Here is a 19244-nt window from a genome sequence, read left to right as displayed (position 1 = left end):
AGGGCTCGGTGATCTACGTGGCCTGTGGTGCAGAGCAGTTACACCATTTGTCCTCCTTCCCGTCCCCCGACACTCATCCTTCCCCAGCAGAAGCAGAACAGTACTGCTCATAATTTAAAATTTAATAAGCAGTGCAGAGGCTAAGTTGTTTGACATAAGCGATGTAAATGCCTAATGCAATGCTGCAGTCAGATCTGTGTACGCAGATACCCCAGCACCCTGCAGCGTGGTCACACAGCTTTTTACAGCGGTATCTGTGCGTCATGTCCCTCCGTGCTAAACCTGTGTGGTGCCACAAACGTTACCTGTAAAAGTCTGTCGTATGGTTTTAAACCTCCCAGATCGCCAGGGCCAGCTGGTCGAATATTTTTAACATACACTCCTTTCTCCAATAAACCATCGGAGACACTGAAACCAAAGTCTTCTCCATCAGAGTCCTTGTACAAAGTTACCTGTGGAGGTGATTTAATACGATGAGTAAGAAAAAAAAAAAAGTTAATCTGCATTTCTACAAGCACTAAGCAGGCTTTCTTCCTAGTGGGCTTTGGGTTTTGGTTTGGTTGTCTCTTTTTTCACATTAGAGAGCTCACTTACCAACTCTTTGGTACTTACAGTATCACATAAGAGCTGTCTCCATTTTGACATTCTATTAGTATTCTCAGGAGCCTCCTTATTCTTCAGTAACAAGCAGCCCTTCTCACTTCTGCTTGTCAGCTGGAAATTTGTGAGGTTTTTATCCCACCTTTTGTGGGGTAATTTTTTTTGAGTCCTAGTTTTTTGTTTATTTCTACCCTGTTCTCTAGTTGCCAGGACCTGAGTACAAGCATCCAACTAGGTTTAGTTTTGCTTCAGGGATGAATACCTGGCTTCAACCAAACAATCGGTGTCGTGTCTTCCAAAACTTCCATAGGGCCTGAACGCCACCGGCACCATAAGCCCTAACCAGCCTGGTTTCGGGCAGGTAATGGTCCACCCTGTAAGGCTTAATCTCAGAAGTGCTCAGTATGAGAGTTACAATGCAATCTTTCAAGAGAATACGAATAAGGCTCGTCAGAAAGAGCTTGCAGGCAGTGTTGTTACAGTCGCATAGCCAAGAGACGCTCATTCAAAAGCAGGAAATGGAAATCAGTAAAACTGTTAGAAGGTTTCTCAGGTGTTCAGAGAACAACCCTTTCCAGGTGGTTTTTGTGAACTCAGTTATTTGCTACAAAAGAATTTAGACTTTTCTGTAGGTATGTGGTATGCTTAGCTTTTTTTATTTCTGTGAAGTTTTTTTCTTTTCCTTGCTTCTCCCTCACATCAGGAGTGCAGACCTATGCAAGTAAATTGTGAGCCGGCGGTGTGACATCTGACTGACATGCTGCTGCTGGCACAAAATGTGTGTGCAGATACAGTCTACACAGCCAAAATCAGGCTTTTACTGCTATAGCTTCTTTCATTCTGGGTTCAGAATACTGATTTGAACCGTACCTTGGCTGATAAAATGACACCATTTAAGAGTGCTCTATAATTTTACCACGGCTGGGTATCGCTAATGCTCCATGAGCTGCACCCTTGTGTGTGCCAGCCACTGAATTCCTTTCTGGTGCTTCTGAGTCACAGAATCATTCAAACTGGAGGGGACTTTGGGAAGTCTCTAGCCCAATCTCCCGCTCAAGGCAGGGCCAAGACCAAATTCAGATTGGGCTGCTGAGGACTCCCATCAGAATTTCATAGAAGAATGCCGAGGCACAGCCATGCTGGGGCACGGTCCCGGCTGGTGCTGCCTTCAGAAAGCTTCTCAGATCCTGCCTTAACCACCATTTTGAAAAGGTAAGCAAGAACAGACAAGGTTGTCTCAAAATGGGACTGAAGGATTTGGTCAGATGAACAAAGAGCACAGAGAGTTGGGTATGGTTTTTTTTTCCTGATCTCCGTAGTTTCCTTGAATTGGCTTTAGAGGTGTATCAGCAGTGCTTTAACCAGAATGAAAACAGGCTTACTGGTAAGTTTGGGAGCTATCCTGGGCAACAGTTGAGAGAAGTCAGATACAACACGAACAGCTGCAGCACTAGCACCGTTTTACCTGTAGACGTGGATGGTGCATCGCGGGGCTGCTGTGAAAACATCCCTCTACCTCAGGCTGTGGTAAGCACAAACACCCACATGCAGCATCGGTCCCTTATTTTACACCAGTTCCTCCTCTTCCCTTGTTTTACTCCTGCTGTACAGCAGTGCAAAGCAGAAAGCCACACCTAAAGTCCCACTGACTAAGCGTAAGGCCAGTGACTTCTCCCTTCCAGTGACTTCTCTGTGTGTGAGCTGTCATTTTAAACCTCCCAGTGGCTGCTGTGTTTAAGGTATTTGCCTTTTTTTCTCCCATCTTCCCCCAAAGTAACTGCTTGCTGAACCTGTCACACCTCCTCCCTTTCAGTGTGAATTTCAGGAGTCAATGGGCATTTGAGCTACTGAAAAACCTATCAGAAAATTCAAAATAATTCATCACAGAATGATTTTGATTTGTATCAACAGCTGCTGTACCAGCAGGACTCTGGGACACTTCTAATAATTTGTTATCAACAGAGGCTTTTGTTTGTGGGATGACAGTATGTCTAACATGGCTTTGATCTGAAGTCTGTCTGGAGCTGCTATGAAAGTGCTGTGAAAGACTACCATGCTAAAAGACTCAAAAAATAAATAAAGGGGGGAGAAATATTTTATTGACAGCTTTGTGTACATTTCCTGGCAAGAATGAGAAATAATTAGCACTGGACCAAGACACATACCCTCCTCAAACGAGATGTCCACACTGTCACAAAGGATAGGAGTGCTTCATGTCAACTGCTCCTTAAAGAAGCCTTGCAAAGCTAACGTAAAAATGTGATACAGTGCCTAAGAGGAGAAGACTTACTTAAAATACTATGCACTGTTATAGCACAGATGGCACACTTTTTAAAAGGAATTTCCCCTTTCCACTTTTTCTTCTCCCCTTCCTTTTCCTTCAGGCACTGGAGTTAAGCGGAGCTGGATCCAGCCTCAGATGAACTACAAAAACATACGAAACAGGACTCTCTGAAGTCATCTAAACTGTATTCCTGCCCTAAGGCAGGATCAACTGCATCTAACCCATTTCTGAGAGACATTTATCTGTCCTGCTTTTTAAATCTCCAGTGCTGGAGACTCCACAGCCTTGAAAGTAATCCCTTCCAGTGCTTCAGATGTTCTCTTTAGGTCTGAACTAAATTGCCCTTGCTGAGTAAAGCCTGCTGCTATCCACAGAGAACAGTATCACTTTATTCTCTCCTCTGAGTGATGTGAATAAGGACTGTTTTTCTCTGGACTCTGTTCAGTAGGCTAACATCCTTCTTTAATTTTCAGACCCCAAACTGGACACTTTATTATAGTCAAGACCTTATCAAAGCCAAGCTAGAGTGGAGAATAATTTTGTACAATTCCCATTTGCATGGGACACGTCTAGGACAGCATTGCTTTTTTCCTATTGTTAGTGAGTGGTCTACTAGCAAACTAACCAAATACATACAAATTCTGTTCTACAGATTGAAGGAAGGGCCGTTTTACATTAGCTCACCTTCTCTTGTGTCTTGTCTATAATAATGCCTGGGGAATCCACACGCTACTTCATGCCCAGCTTGTGAGTCAAAAAACGGAGCACTGCAAATGATAAGGGACATGAAAGTGCAGTTTTGCTGCGGAGGTGAGAAGCTGCGTTTGCAGGACAGTGGGGCGTACTGCAGGATAGTGGGGCACGGAGGGGAGCAGAACTTGAGAATGATCATCCAAAGTCTTTCATTGCTCCCCAACTTGTTCAGGTTAAACTTTCCTGATTTACACGGACTGAGCACTCTGGAAGGGCATTACTCACTACTCTGCAACCAGAACTTTTATGTATAAAAATATTTTCTCATTTCTCTGGTTCTTCAGACCTACAGATCATAAAAGACTTTAAAAACCTGTTTTCATTATGGCTGTCTTCTCTTGACTTCTGGTTTATTTAACAGGAGCTTGGAAATTAGAGAGACTCATACTTACTCACTTAAGGGATGAGGCTGTGATTTAACTTTGCTGCTTGTTTGACAGCTGTCACATTTTTTAGGCACAAGTCACCTGCAGAGAACTTTCTTTTGTATTATAGGTTGTAATTTTGGGGCTACTTCTTATATCATTAGAAGGGAATCTCAGAATAAAAACCCTGCTATCTGAATTATCCAGATTTTTATTAATAACGGGTGTGGGCAAAGCCTTACCACACAGATTTCTCATCCTCGCTTGCAGTAGCGCAGCCCTGCCTGAAGGGCACGAGATTGCAGGCAATTCATGCAACACCTAAATCAATGCTGGTTTATCTGTGCTTCTGATCACAACTGTTTGGAAGGTTTGATCTCAATAATAAAATCTCCATTATGGGCAATTTCTTAGACTTTTAAATTTGCATCAGGAGCCTAAGGGAAAAAGAAAGCTGAAATGGAAATTTAATTCATATTTCATAAGCAATTAAATAGTTACACATTTTAAACAGAGGCTTACAAATTTTGAGTCTGTTTCTATGCTTCTCCTCCCTCTCAAATCTATGGGAAAATGCTTAATTTAAATTCATACACCTTGCACAGATCAGCCATTGAGGTATTTTAACCACCTAATTTTAAGTTAATGACTACATGCAATAATAATATTGAAAAATTATCTGATGTCTAGTGCATATTTTTGCTCTCACAGGAGTGTGTGCTCTACGAAACTTCTAAAAATTGGTCTGCTATGGTTTTTAGAAAAATATTAATCTATATGCTTCCCTAGGTAGACAAAAATCAGTTAAAGGCATTAATTAAATTTGGGTACTGATATAGTAATATGCTATCTAGTTAAATTAAATGTTACTTATTAAACCATCTAGAACAAATGTTTGAAGGGATTTGTACGACACTCATCTCAATCGTAGCTTCCTCAGGACAAAGACAGTTCAAGTACACATTTGATGAATGTCATGCAGTGAAGTGAGAAAGAGCAGCAAAGAATTCAGGTTAATTTGCTGCAAAGTTTGCAGCATTCAGCAAAATAATCCTCAGGGCTGCGTTACCTTTCTGACAGGTGTGTGTCTGAGAAGGACGAGCTAGTAGTGTCATCTGCTCACCACGCTGTTCCATTAGACTTAGTGGTTTGTGTTCGTAGCCTGAGCAGTATTTATCCAGTCTTTTTCTCTCTTACCCTATACAGTCGGACTGGCTACTGACGCATTTCATTCTTACATGTGGCTTTTTCTTTGGTAGAATCATATATTCTTGCTCTCCCACAATCAGATGATGAAAAACCAGTGGAACCTCAACCTTAGCTGGCCCATTTTCTGCAATCAAATTTAAGGTATGATCTCTGATCTACAGGCACAGACCCTGACTCAGCAGACATGCACACTCATCGCACTGAGGCAGTAAATAAGCACCCGACCTGACCTGCTGAAGAAACTGGGAAAGCTCGGCACCATGCAGTCAAGTACATGCTTGAACATCTTGCTGAGGTAAGTCTCAGGCAAGCTATGTCTTAGCTTGTATTTCAAAGACTGTTTACACCATCACAGTTTTCCATAATAGTTCTTATTTCACTGGTTGTCCTGTCAGTTCAGTCAGGCCCAGCTGATTAAGACATTTGCCTGCAGAGGGCAGAGCACATTTACCAGTAAGACCTGTTAAGAAAAATACTTAAATCAAGGCGTTTCTCTGACAGTCAAGCGAAGCCATTCCTGTGGCATTGCAGTTCTTCTGGAAAACTATCACTGGACAAGCTGTCCATGAGAAATAGCAACTGAACAGGTTATTAGTGCTAAACTAGAGGTCTAATACAAAAACGAAGGAGGAAAGAGAAAGTAACAGGCACCCTGCTACACAAGAAGCAGTAAGAAAACTAACAAATAAGAACTTGCTAAGGTAGGCATGAATACAAAAGCAGTCTGTGATGCCCAGGTTAACCTGCATGTGTGATCATAGGGGTACAAGCCGGCTTTGGTGAATCAGACCATAAGATCCAATTGCTGGTGCTTTTTTTATTTTTTCCTTAAACAAGTGTAAGGATTTGGAAAATCCTCGGTGCAAGTTCAACTTTCAGATTTTTAGGAAGGCAATTACTCTTTTCTGGATGACAGAATAGACAGTATAAGCATCACTTCAGCAGACAGTGGAAAAGTGGGTATATTGTCTGAACAAAAACTGGAAATTATGAAAACAGAAGGTCACAGCACTCTCAAAAAATGGAAAACTGAAGAGAAAGCTCAAGGACAGGGTATTTTTTACTGCCCAGGACTCTAAGAGCTAGCAGCTATCATAGAATACCGACTCAATAGAAATCTGACTCCTCCTTTCCACGAAAGGATTTATTTTATCAGTCATGAAAGGCTGGTTTTACAATCCATAGGAGAAAACTGTGCCTTTGCTGAATGTGAGCACACCATGAAATGCCTACTGGCATAGTTTTGGTTTATATCTCACGTTTACTCACCACTAAGGAAAACTGAGCACAGCAACTAACTCCCCATTAATCACTTCACATTGAGCTGGAAATATGAATAGCTCAAAACCATCACAACACATCCTACTGATTGTTTACATTGGAAATGGATTAATTTTCCATATATAAGATCCACCCCCTACTACGTTCTACAAACATTCTTTTACCCCATGCTCAGTGAGTCCTCACCTCACCAAACAAAACTGAATGAACTACAAAGTAAACTCTATCAAACTCTCAGGGGCTAGAAACCAAACCAACTCTCTTGAGAACGACAAGATGTGATGTCACTGTAATGAGATTTCTCCATGATTCTGCCTCCTCTCTGGGAAGATCTCAGACCTTTAAGAGGACAACGGGTGCAGGAGATGGGAGGCTCGGTCCCATCAAGCAGAACAGCATTATAACGTCCCCCAGGGTTTTGGAAACTGGTTGCTGTTATTGCCCCACTGGACTTGAGACTTAAGCTGGTAGGGTGTTTGCTCTACATATCTAAAGATCCTTTACCCAGTACTCCCTTGGAGTGCAGAGCCACCTTCATATCACCAGGTGTTTTCAACAGTCTTGAGCAGTGAGAAGTTGCATAGACTGAAGATTATTTATCCTTTTTAGAGCACAGGAATTATAAAGAGAAGAGAAGCAATAGCTAATTTGAAATCACATTCTATATTATGTACATCCAGTCTCATGTATTTGATTGGAAATGAGTGTTAATTTGAGAAAGGACCAACGGGAGCCCCAAACCCTCCTGAGTAATTTCCTAAAGAAATGTATTTTCTAGAAATTAAACTTTGCTTTCTTAATGAACACATTTGGCAGAGTTGAGTTATTGGTACTGTCAATTCAAATTACCAGTGGATCCTCCTTGTAAAAGAGTGGTCCCTTTTGAGGATTTATTGTAAAACGGAATAGCAGACAAGGATGCATCTTATTTGTTTCCCCCACAAGGATATATCATAAATGTGTTTGTAAGAACTAATATGCATGGCCCCCAAATTACATCTGTGGAGTCGTTATAAAAAGTGCTTACTGTATTGCCATATAATTACATTCCCTACGCTGAATATATTATTTCAAAGCTGTCAGAAGAAAATTACAGACCTTGTGTAACTCCACAGGAGTTGGTGACATGATTTCTTTCATTTCTTGCTTAATTTTTCTCAGAACCATGGACTTTCTCCCCACATCTGATGGCAATGTGTTGCTACGAGTAGCTTGACTGTAATGTGGCCTTACAGTACTCCTTTCCTGGAAGCTGGCTTGTCTTCCCAGCTGGCTACGAGGCTGTGGGTTGTCATGATTCAAACTCATTGTACTTCCTGACATGATTGTGGCCTAGAGCATTAACAAACAGGTTAATTTTTAACACAGAATGTGAGTTAAGTAAGTGGTTAATTCATAGCAGTAGGAAAAACTTCTCTATTCTTTGTTAGAACACAGGCACTCAGGGCACAGCAAAAGGCAAGAGGATAGATGTTCAATCTGCTTGCAAGTCACTATAAAATAAAGGACCACAAGAAAACACAACAACAATAACAAAACCCTATGGGCAAAAGTTTTCAGATGGCATTTCAAACTAAAATACTGAGCACTAGAATGGCTATGCTTGTAAGCTAGTCCCCTGGCAGACTGAAGAGAATGTAGTATAATTGCTTCTTTAAAAAATATTTTACATGTAAATAAAATGGTATTTAAGTTGCAGCATAATTGCATTTTTTGGGATCAGAGCTATAGAAAGGCATTTACAATTCAGACTGTGTGTGCAAGGTAAAAAAAAGTGATTCAGCAGAATATATATGCAGCTCTAAAGTCAGCACTGGAGGAGCGTGCCTGGATACCATCTTAGGCCAGGGAAAGCTCGGTGCAGGTAAGCTCACTGCCTGGAAAGAAACTTTGCATAACATGCATATTGCAAGAGCAACTGCCTTAGCTTAGCACTAATACTTCAGGGATACAAGCCCCTGTCTCACTGCTGGTTTCCATCTCAGTAAAAGCTAGCCTTTTATGTCAGATGCAAGAATACATGGAGGGCAAAATCTTGAAAGACGACGACGGCAGTCATCTCATCCACTGGGTGGAACGGACTGACATGAAAAGCAGCCGTGCACTGCAAGGAGCCTCCTCCCCTGTGATAGACTTTCTGCTCTGAGGAACAGGAGGCAAATGCACTTTGGTGCAGCCACCGTACAGAGGCACCACTGCTGGGACAGGGTATGCCGAATTTCCTATTTATTCTCCCTGGAGCCGATGGACAAGTGAAAAGGGAAATCAAAAGGCCATAACCTGAACCCTCACTGGGACAGGATGCAGGCAGCCTGCTTGAAAACGAGAAGTAAAAACGAAGGGGGAAAAAATAAGGGGAAAACCAACACATAAATGTTTGCTTCTGACTCTAGTAAGCATGTCTTTCACCGTTCTTTCTCCCAGCTCCATCACTACTTTCACTACAAGATAATATATTGCAGCCTTAATAGTCTCTCTTGCACTTAATAATGACTGATATTACTCCCTGATGGAGCAAAAGCATCCAGAGGACTTGGCAAACAACAGGTTTCTTTGTTCTTTGGCTGAAGACCTTGAAATGAAAAATGATAGAGTCCTTGGACTACGCCATGGCGCTTTATAAAATAGACGCATCGCCATTCTCAGCATTCCTTCATACTGCGTGCGCCTTGCTTTCTTTTCAGAGCTGTGGGTTGTGCAACAAGGCAATGCTATAAATGATACAGCATCTACAGTTCTGAACTTCCCTTTTGTGAAAGGCTGAGGAAAATTCAGTGTGTTGAAGTAACTGAATTCTGGTCAGTGTGAACGATCTGTTTCCATTTTGGAATTATCTATTTCCATATCCTTTTATTGTGCTCTGAATATTGAAAATTGCAAGAGAAGCCTGCGGTACTGAACCATGTCTAACTACGAAATTGAACCAGTATAACATTTTCTCCTACATTTCTCTGGTTTGCAATAACAAGTACATGAGAATCACATTTTGCTACCCATACATGCAATACAAAAGCCATAAATCTGAGGAAGTAAATTAATCTGAACTGAAAAACTTTCACCCAGTTACGCCATTCACATTCCTCCTGGCTGCTAAAGGACTTTATATAACATAAAAATGAAAATGAGATTCTGCCAGTTTTGCAGCTCCAGGAATTTAAAAGAACATAAAAGAAAATATTTTAGGACCTTTTATTCCGCAGCTTTAAGTGGCCGTATAATCTTAATTGTTCTGATTAGACAACTTAGAGAAAAGGTGATTAGAAAAATAAAGACTTGAAGTTACTCTGCCTCTGTTCCCTTCCCCCTCTACCCCCTTCACAATCTAATACAGTTAGATTTGCAATTAACTTCAGGATGAAATGTGAAAATTTGTTACGTAGTGACAAGATTGCTGTATAATGAACATTTCTTACATTGGCAGATTTTTTTGCAGACTGGTAAGCCTATAGGTAAACATTTTGAAAAGCTGATTTTCTTTTATGTTCATCTTAATCAAATTAAGTTTCAATTTAAAAGACAACCTACAACATGCTAAGAAAAGCTGCATAAAGCGTCTGTCAGAGAATGGGATGCATTGCTGCAGGAAGGTTAGGCCCACTTAAGAAGTTCTGCGCCATTTGCTGCCTGTGTGACAGCATCAATGGTTATGCACAGCAGAAGCTGCAAGTCAAAAGCTCTGGGGTGAACATGTTTATAGAATTTTGGTTGCATTGTACAAAAGAAAACAGCTCTGGTTAGGGGTGGGGGAGGCAGCTGCACAAGCAAAAATATAAAGGTAAAGGGTAGGTACCAAGAGAGTCATGTTTCTCAAACACAGACGCCTGTCAGCCTTGTCCTGTGGAGAGGGGTTAAAGCTTTTAAATGAATTGGTGTGATTAGTGCAAATTAAAAGACAAAAAAAAAGGAGAAAATAAAATGAATGTAAACCAAACCAAAACCATTATATTTCTCTAAAATTGGAAAGAAAGGTTAAGATCGTTCTACCTCTAGTTCCCTCAGAATTCCTGACTGGCCACAGGTCTCTAAATCCTCCAGAGCCTGAGACCAGAAATTTTCCTCCTGGTCAGCCTCGGTGTTATCATGGGTACCTGCAAAGCTAGATTTACAATGAGAGGTTAAAAAAAATGTGGACTTTTTTCTCCTCGGAAAATATATTTTACACACGTGCCTTGCCACAGATTGCAACTTGAATGACAGAACGTTACGGTAGGTAGGCAGGAGAGTGGGGAAGAGTCGCCAATCAGGAGAGGCTGGATGAACATGCAGAGCACATGACACACAAGTCTTCTCAACCTGGCAGTTGCTAGCAGCTGGCAGGATCTGAGCAGCGAGTTATTCAGTAAGGAGATAAATGGATTCCAAGAACAATTCAATTCACATTTTTACTGGATTGAAACTGGGACATCCCTATGAAAATTAATGAATCAACCAGTAGCTGTGTGCAGAGCCGCTCTGTGCAATGAATATTTGCAATAAAACCTTTCAACCTCACAGACTTCTCCCAGGGAATACAAAAAGAGCCCTCATTTTGCAAACAGCATTGTGCAAAAGAGGGATGGTGGTGTTTTTTACCTGATTTCTTCAACCTAAGCTGCATTAATCACTATCAGTTTAAGCCCATCTGACTGCTATCATATGAACTGCTCCATTCATTTCATACGCAAAGAGAAACTTTCAGGGATGCAACTGTCTTGCATGGAGAATCAGGTCTCTGGTGTTTCATAAAATTACTAGCAGTCTTGAGCAGATATTGGTGATAGCGATGCTTAGGGAAGTTGCCCAGCAAGAGGTCTGATAAAAACACCAACTCTGGACTGCAGCAACGCAGCCCAAAGCAACACCATTACAGTGTACGTGTGTGTGTGTAGGAAGCAGGAGTTTTTTTCCTGTCTTAGCACGGGGAATCAGCTCAATGAAGGTTCACACAAGCATCGGAGCTGCTGCATGGGAGGGGGCTGGTTATGTGAAAGGCACAGGGGAGGAGTGAGGAAGGAAAGAATGACAATTCGCCCTTTTGGTGGCAGCAGGCTGTTACTTTGGAGCAGCTGCCCATGAACTGCAGCTAGTGGTGCTTAAACAGCACATAAAGAGAGAAAACACTATTATGGAAGCATCTGAGGCCTTGCTTGACAATGTATTACTGAGAATAGCGTGAATGTAACACTGTTAACAGAATAGCTTTTAAACAGGAGAATTGGCCAGCACAAGGGACGACAGCTTGAATGCTTCACACACATGATACTCTGCCTCAGAGATGCTTTCTTACAGTCATGATCAGTCAAGCAGACAATGGTCAGCCATTTCAATCTCTTATTTTAATGATTCTCCACCTAGCATCAGTGTGTCTTCTAAGATATTGCAATAGATACAGCAATGGTGAGAATACCTACTCAGATCACAGATGCAAATCCTCCCAGGCAAGATAAGAAAGTATTTAAAACATCAATTTAGAAGGATCCTTGACTTCTGAAATTAGCTCTTTCAAAAACCTAAGTAAGTTGTTTCAATAGCCAATGCTGAACATAGACTAATTTATCCATTACAATACCTTTCATTATATTACATACTAATATTATAATATAAAGTGGAACTTGTGTTAATGAACAGGATTATTTGAGGCAATTGTCTGTGACAGCAAAGACTGGATTTCCTAGAACTGGAGGTCCGTTTCTTCTCCGACTTCCGTGAAATCTGAAATCATGATGCCTATATGTCTGGACCTCTTTTTAGCTGAAGCAATTCCTTTTTCTGCCCTCAACTCCTGTTTTGCCTTTTCTCTGAGTCTTGTCTCCTGGTGTGTGAAATGCTGTACTTTTGCATCTCCATTACAGCCACGTGAATAAACTGATTTGTAGCTGAGCTACTGCACCAGAAAAAAAGAGATACCATAACAATTTCTCATCTAGATGGCTTTTTTTCCTGAAACCTGAAAGATTGATTTTACGTCATGTGAAATATTGTTTGACCTGTAATGAATATATTTGGTTTTCTGATGCTTATTCAAAGAGCCATCAGAAATTAAGATGAATAAAAATGCTGAAGGAGAGGTAGTGGGACAGATATGAAGACACAGGTGCCTATGATTTGGTTCTTATTGCCATATGAGAGAGAAAATCTCCCCCCCCCCAGTTCAGGAGGTGATTGGATGTTCTAGGATCTGGCAGACTCATTCCTGTAAGTACTGTTTTAATGTGCAAAAAAATTTCCCTGGAGCAGGAACTATAATAGACTTGTCCTACCTGCCAGTGGTAGGTAGACACCTCTCTGGTTTCATTCACTTGCCAAATGAAATTTCATTGTCACTCAATGGCATGTTAATGATGCATTTTCTGCTTTTACTCTATTTTTCTCCTTTCTCTCATTTCAACTGTTTTTCCTTTCTTCCCTCTTCCCTCCCTGCCCTGCCTCAGCCCAGCTGGATCTCACTTCTGTGCACTCTTTGTTTCCTACCTGGAAGTATTCCATTCTTCCAGCTGTCCCCCACCTTTCCTTTGCCCACCAGAGGGACCTTTCCACATCTTGCCCTCTTTCTTCATGCTTCTGATGCTCTGTCCCCCTGATTTTTCTATAGAAGTTTGCTTTAAATGGTTTTCTTGATTCTCTCCCAGTGTCTCAGTCTCCTTCTGTTGCCACATATTCTTGGAAGCTGTGCTACACAAAAAAAAAGTAAGAAAAAATTACTTTTTAGTGTTAGAGAAGAAGATGCTTAGCTAGAGGCAGAGAAGAGGTGGTTTTCTATGGATCTCTGTAACAGGCTGGAAGAACAGACATGCCCTTCTCCAATACTCCAGCACTTGGTATAGGAACACCATCAGGCGTGGCATAATCCATTTTACAGATACAGGGTTAAAATAATCATTGTTTTTATTTGTGCCATATATCTCAGGTGTAAGTCACACTGACAAGTAGAACAAGACTCTTTATTGTGCATACTTTCTGTTGAATAGTGCTTTAAAGTAGTAGTAGAATATATGCTTCTCATTTAGAAGATTCTGTATTTTACAGCCCAGCTTCCCAGTTCACCCTTATCAACTTTTCAGCCTATTACTAACGTAACTGCAAAACAGGAGGTGTTCTGGAATCTGTGTCTGCATCTCACCCGAAAAAACAAAAGATGGCCCTTGACTGTGGATAAAGGCGCTGCTATTGAAGACATTAACTTACCAAGAATGGGAAGTATGCATAAAACTATGGTCATTTCCTTTATTAAATATTGCCCACTACCAGCCTATGAAAACTTCTAGTATGTTTCTGGCCAGTAGGGACCAAAGGATCTGGATATGGACTGAGAGTTCACACTTGCCCAGACCTTAGCTATCATCTTGCCAGACTTGTCTCCAGACAAAATGCCACTGGGCAATCTGCTGTATCAGAGTATTTGTCATTCAGATTCTGAAAAGCACCATTGGCATCTAAGCCTTGCCTTGATTTGTATTTCATAAGTAATAGACTGGACCTTATGGATTTACTTGTCCAGTATGTTTATACAGGAACCAGAAAGGTTTTCTTTAGTACTAAACTTGAATTTCTCACAGACTGGGATTTCAGGCTCATTGTGCAGCTACACCAAAAAACTGTATTTCTAATGAAGGACTTGCATGCCTGCAAGTCCTGGGGATGGGTACAAAGAGCACAGAATCTTTCTGTGATGTCTGTCTTCCCTTGTCTGAGGAAGAACTGTTCTTTGGCAGGAATTATCCAGGTCTCTGCAGTGGCTCCACTGCCGGATCATCCTTGGAATAGAGAATAAGAGACTTTTGGGTCCTTCACTATCTCTAAGCATTGTCAACTAAGCATTTTTCCCTCAGGAAGTTCTTTTGTCTGCAGAGAAATTATTTGAAAATTCCCAGAGGAATGCCCTAATTATTTTGTTTGTATACTGTTAAGAGATCAATGCTGTGGTTTTTTGTCTGAAGTAACTCAAAATAAACATATGTCTTGGTTTTGGCATCATAATCTTACATAAATGTCACTGATGTACCCTAGTAAGTTTTATGACGTATAAATACTGTATCTCATATTTAAAGGAAGAGCTGTTACGGCTGCATTAAAAAAACTTAAGTTCATTCCAGATAGTGTTCATTTTTGAGATGCTGCTGTAGCTGTAAATCAGAAAACAGAAACTCATATGGGAACTTACCTGCTTGCTGTAGGCCGGTCCCATTCATCATCACTCAGCCCTGTATCATGAAATGGGTGGTTTCGTGGTTTGCTGGGAGGGGACAAACTAGTCTGTTTTGGACTTCTCCATTCATAGGCATTGAAGTTGTATCCTGAAGCCTGATAGCTGTGTCCTAAAAAGATGAATTATATATTTACAGCACTGTATATGTTGCAATGACAGAAAAGCATATCTCTGAAGCTGGGTTCTCTAGAACTTGGGTGTGGACTCAGGATCACCACCTTTTTTTTTTTTTTCCAGTAGTAATTATTTATAACCTAAATTATGCCTGGAATTAGGTGTGCTCTAGAGCTTCTCCTGTGAAAGCCCATTGAAAGCAAAATCTTAAGTATATCTAACAGTGTTGTCCTACTGTTTGTCTCAGCTGCTTCTGATGTTTAGTTCTAGACGTCTTCACAATTTATCGATTTCTGATTTGGCATCATACACTGAATACTAGTGAATAAATCACCTGTGTTGTGGATGTGTTAAATATGTGCTAACTTGACCATGTGCAACATACTCCAAATTAAACCTAAGCTATTAAGAAAACTGCACTTCAGACCTATTGAAAAAAGAGTTTGCAAGGATACATAAAAAAACCCAAAACATCAACTTGACTTTTCAGATGACTAGCAAGAAAGGTTTTTCTTCTTACTGGTAACTTTCTCAAATTTGGAAGCAATGCAGCCAAAAATCAGTGACATATTAGTGTCAATTATGCACAATACTACCAATCTGTAGAATGGCTACCTAGATGCAAACGTTGGCATGGTGCACAGGCTCTCTGGTGACCATTAACCTGAGTAATACCAGAACAGGAAGGAGGGCAGCTGTCTCAGCACCATTGAGGCCAGGACTCACTAATACAAGTGCAGGACTGTGCTGTCACAGGCCTGTGCTGCCCTGCATAAAGGCCCACATGGGAATCTCTGGACCATGCCCATTTGTGGAAGGGGAACTTGCACTTAGAAGAGCTACTGCTTTTTGCTAGGACTCCAAACACTGAGAAAAGGCCCTTCTCAATTTGGGCACACATGCCCGAGACCAATATACACCTTTGGAAAGCTCATCTTGCAGAAGCTGATTCCTCTCTCCGCCATTTCCAAATATCTCAAGGCTGTGTAAGTGGCATCAGATGGCCTTTACAGCTGAAGAGTTTATTTCTGGGTGCTTTTCTCATACAGGCTATGTTGGTATTAGTTCAATGGCATTTATTTAACTGAATTAAGTGTAATTTGAATTCCAAGTAGGAACCAGACTGTCTGGCTTTCAAATGATGTATCAAGAAGAACACATGGATCGACTTGCCACAAGCTGATGCTGATCTGGTAAGCAAAATCCATTATGGTAGATCTGCTATATATATATTTCATCTTGACACATTCCTTTTCTAGCTCTATACTTGGTGTTTTGTGTTGTGCATACTGGATTAGTAAGTTCTATTTTGTTGATGACTAACAAATATCACTGCTGTCACCTCTCTAAAGAGGGCAATTTGCTTCCATAAATCAGTCTAGACCTGTTGTGCTGGTTTTGGCTGGGAAGGGGTTAATTCTCCTCACTGTGGGGGTCGGCTACCTTTCCAGCTTCCCGCGCTCTGCCGCGTGGCGGGGGGGGCTGGGAGGGGCAGGGCCATGGTGGGGGCGGCTGACCCCGACTGGCCAATGGCAGGTTCATTCCATACCATGTGACACCATGGCCAATATATTGAGGGGGGGCAGTGGCAGCGCGGAGGCGGCGCGGCGTTGGGTCGGCGGGCGGTGAGCGGCTGCGGTGCATGCGGTTTGTTCCGGCGGTTCGTTCCCCCTCTCCCCTCCCTTCCCCCTCCCCCGGGGCTTTGCGCCTCTCGTTGTTCTCCTTTACATTGCATTTCTACTGTTGTTTCTTTTAATTTTCATTATTAAACTGTTCTTATCCCAACCCACAAGCGTTACCCTTCTGATTCTCTCCCCCATCTACCGGTGGGGAGTGAGCGAGCGGCTGTGTGGGGCTGAGCTGCTGCTAAACCACAACACCTGTCTCCCTCAAATCCCATGTAACTACAGAGTTGTGTGTGTTTTCCAGCTAGTTGGAGACATTAACATACTCCCAGATTCTGGAAAAGGTTTTGGTTGCATAAATGTGACTACTGTGGGGGGCGGGCTCTGGATTAGTAAGGCAGACACACTAGACAAAGGTACAAAATGGGGTATTAATTCAAGGAGAGAAAAGGCTGCTCACCAGTATTAAATTAGTAACTAATAGGATAAAACATTATCTAGTACTCCAGAAATACTCCCCAAACTCCTCAATTTGCTTAGTCTGTGCTTATGCCAAGAAAGGTTTGGAGGGAAGCCAAACTCAACATGACAGGTCAAGACAGAATGAACACTAATAGAAATGTGGATCACATTACTACCACAGCAAGGGATAAGGTGCAAATCTGATCACACTCAGGCTGTTTAGCAGAAGTGCCATATATCCAGCTGATTTCTTCATGGGAGTTAGAAAAAAACCCTGCTTTGAGACACTGGTTTAGCTTTGGCATGGCATTTGAATGATCAGGACTTAGGAAAGCAGCCTGGGCCTCAATCCTTTCCACAGTTGAACAACTTGCTCCCAGTATCATCAATTCATCCAGGAAATGAGAACTATTATTTTGGCACTTCTTCAGCAATACTTCTCCTTAGAACTTAAAAATATCAGAAGAAACATGATTGATTTTGAAAAATTGACCAAAACAGTTAAAGACAGAAAAGGGGACAAACTCATCCCAGCTCTAGTGAAATACAAATTATACAGGTGGTGGTGGTGCATTAGCCCAGTACTCTGAGTACTAAATAAAATGTTATATGTAACAGTAAATTAAAAGGAAAATGTAGAAAACAGGAGTTATAATTGAATGTATGGAGACTGTCTTGTTTAAAGTGAGTTGATGCCAAATATATGCAGTAAGGCTAAGAAATACTTAGAAATTAAAGAACAGAAAAAAATGTGACATCAGCTACTTCTTGATCTCAGGTAGCTCAGTAGATTTTAAAGGAAATGTTCTGCTTTCCAAAAGAAACTGCCAATGTTATCACTGAGCAGGCACATTAGAAAATAGCAATGAAAGTAATCAGCACAGAATGTCAGTCTATATGGGAAATCTGCTGGGCAGAGCTTGGATTCAGCTCTCTGTGTGAGGGTACAAAACAGCTGTCCATGAGCTACTACCCATGCTCCTGGAAGGCAACAGGAAGAAACACAGAAATAAAATTGAAAGAATGTGTGCAGCCAGAGTGAAGGAGGAAAAATAATTTGAGGTAAGAATCTACGTGTCCAAATACCTGCCAGGTAGTGTGAATACCTGCTTTACTATGAAAATAAAAACATTTTAAAGAGAGTTAAATAAAACACTGAGGCTGTGTGGAAGTTATTTTTCTTGTTACCTAGAACACTACAAGATGTCTGTATCCCTTACTGCCTAAATTAATGTGTCTTACAAACAAAAATTAATATATTTGAAAATTCTATATAAAACAATAATCAAACAGAAGTAGAAAATTTAGTGTTAAGGAAAATCATGTCTTTAAACAGAATGATTGTTTTTGAGGGCTGAAAGTTAGAAATGCTGCAGGAATGAGGAAGAAGCAGAAGATTTACAAATCATAAGCAATGCCTAATGCTCCCCCTTCAGCAGTTTATAATAAATCTCTTGTCAGTTAAAAATTACTGCATATGAGCATCAAATTCATGAACAGCTTCAGTGTGTTCTGTGCCTTGCATTGATCTGTATTTGACAGATAAACTCATTTAGTTGTGGATGAGCTATGGACCGGTCTATTCAGATGTCAGTAAAGCTAACAAAAGCCTGTTAATGTATTGATAAATGCTTCACAACACATCACATTGTCATGAAAGAATGAATCTGAGGCCAGCCAAGCGTAAGAAATCATGCTGCCTGGCGAGGTGTGTGGTCATAATGAGACACCGGCACATTACAAAGTACAAGATTTAAAGTTGGTACAGATAAAGTTCTCTTTAAAGGCAAAGGAAGGTCAACCATAAAGGTGGTAATTTCTACTTTAAATGTCAATTGCATTCTTGATAGTACCTTGATTTCCAAAGGCGGTATCAATACCAGAGCCATCCCACGACTCTACTGCACTGTCAACACTTGGGACTGTAGTGGAATAGATGTCTGAGAGTTTGCCAGATTTCTGTGCAGCAGAGGCTTCATCTTCAGCATCACTCAGTTCGCTTATGTGACCCACAGGGACAGAGAATTTCTTGGGACTGGTGGCTGAATAAGATTACAGAAGGAAAAGGGGTGGTGATCATTGCTTTAGTGCACTTCTAAGAATGTGCTTTTCACTACTGACACAATGTATTTCCAAGGATGGCCTAAACGGTTGATAATCTGTAACAACACACCCATTAAAGACCACTGATGCTAGCCTTGGCCGTACTCACCATCTGTCTGCTTCTTGATTTTCAAGGTGACAGTTTCTCCTGCCATCTGTAACAAATGAATGGCTTCACTCAAAGGTTTTCCTTTCAGACTGCTACTATTTATTGCTAGGATTCTGTCTCCTATGTGAATTGCCCCAGTCCTACAATAAGAGAG

General features: G+C 41.2%; 1 protein-coding gene across 17 annotated transcripts in view; it reads right to left on the bottom strand.

Annotated features, from left to right (window-relative positions):
• The window catches only part of GRIP1 (glutamate receptor interacting protein 1), a 334173-nt gene that overhangs the window by 2516 nt on the left and 312413 nt on the right, over positions 1–19244 (bottom strand). For 12 of the 17 annotated variants that reach the window (XM_075080866.1, XM_075080872.1, XM_075080862.1 and 9 more), the window contains 7 exons: positions 19091–19230; positions 18732–18920; positions 14633–14786; positions 12943–13143; positions 10477–10588; positions 7591–7824; positions 306–452 (listed from right to left, as the gene is read on the bottom strand). In XM_075080866.1, coding sequence (XP_074936967.1) covers positions 306–452; positions 7591–7824; positions 10477–10588; positions 12943–13143; positions 14633–14786; positions 18732–18920; positions 19091–19230 — 1177 coding nt within the window. Of the gene's footprint in view, positions 1–305; positions 453–7590; positions 7825–10282; positions 10328–10476; positions 10589–12942; positions 13144–14632; positions 14787–18731; positions 18921–19090; positions 19231–19244 lie in introns of those variants that run through there. The other 5 variants (XM_075080879.1, XM_075080878.1, XM_075080875.1 and 2 more) reach the window with 4 other exon arrangements.

Source organism: Phalacrocorax aristotelis, chromosome 1, assembly GCF_949628215.1.
Source record: "Phalacrocorax aristotelis chromosome 1, bGulAri2.1, whole genome shotgun sequence".
NCBI lineage: Eukaryota > Metazoa > Chordata > Aves > Suliformes > Phalacrocoracidae > Phalacrocorax > Phalacrocorax aristotelis.
This window is presented reverse-complemented; position numbering and strand designations above follow the sequence as displayed.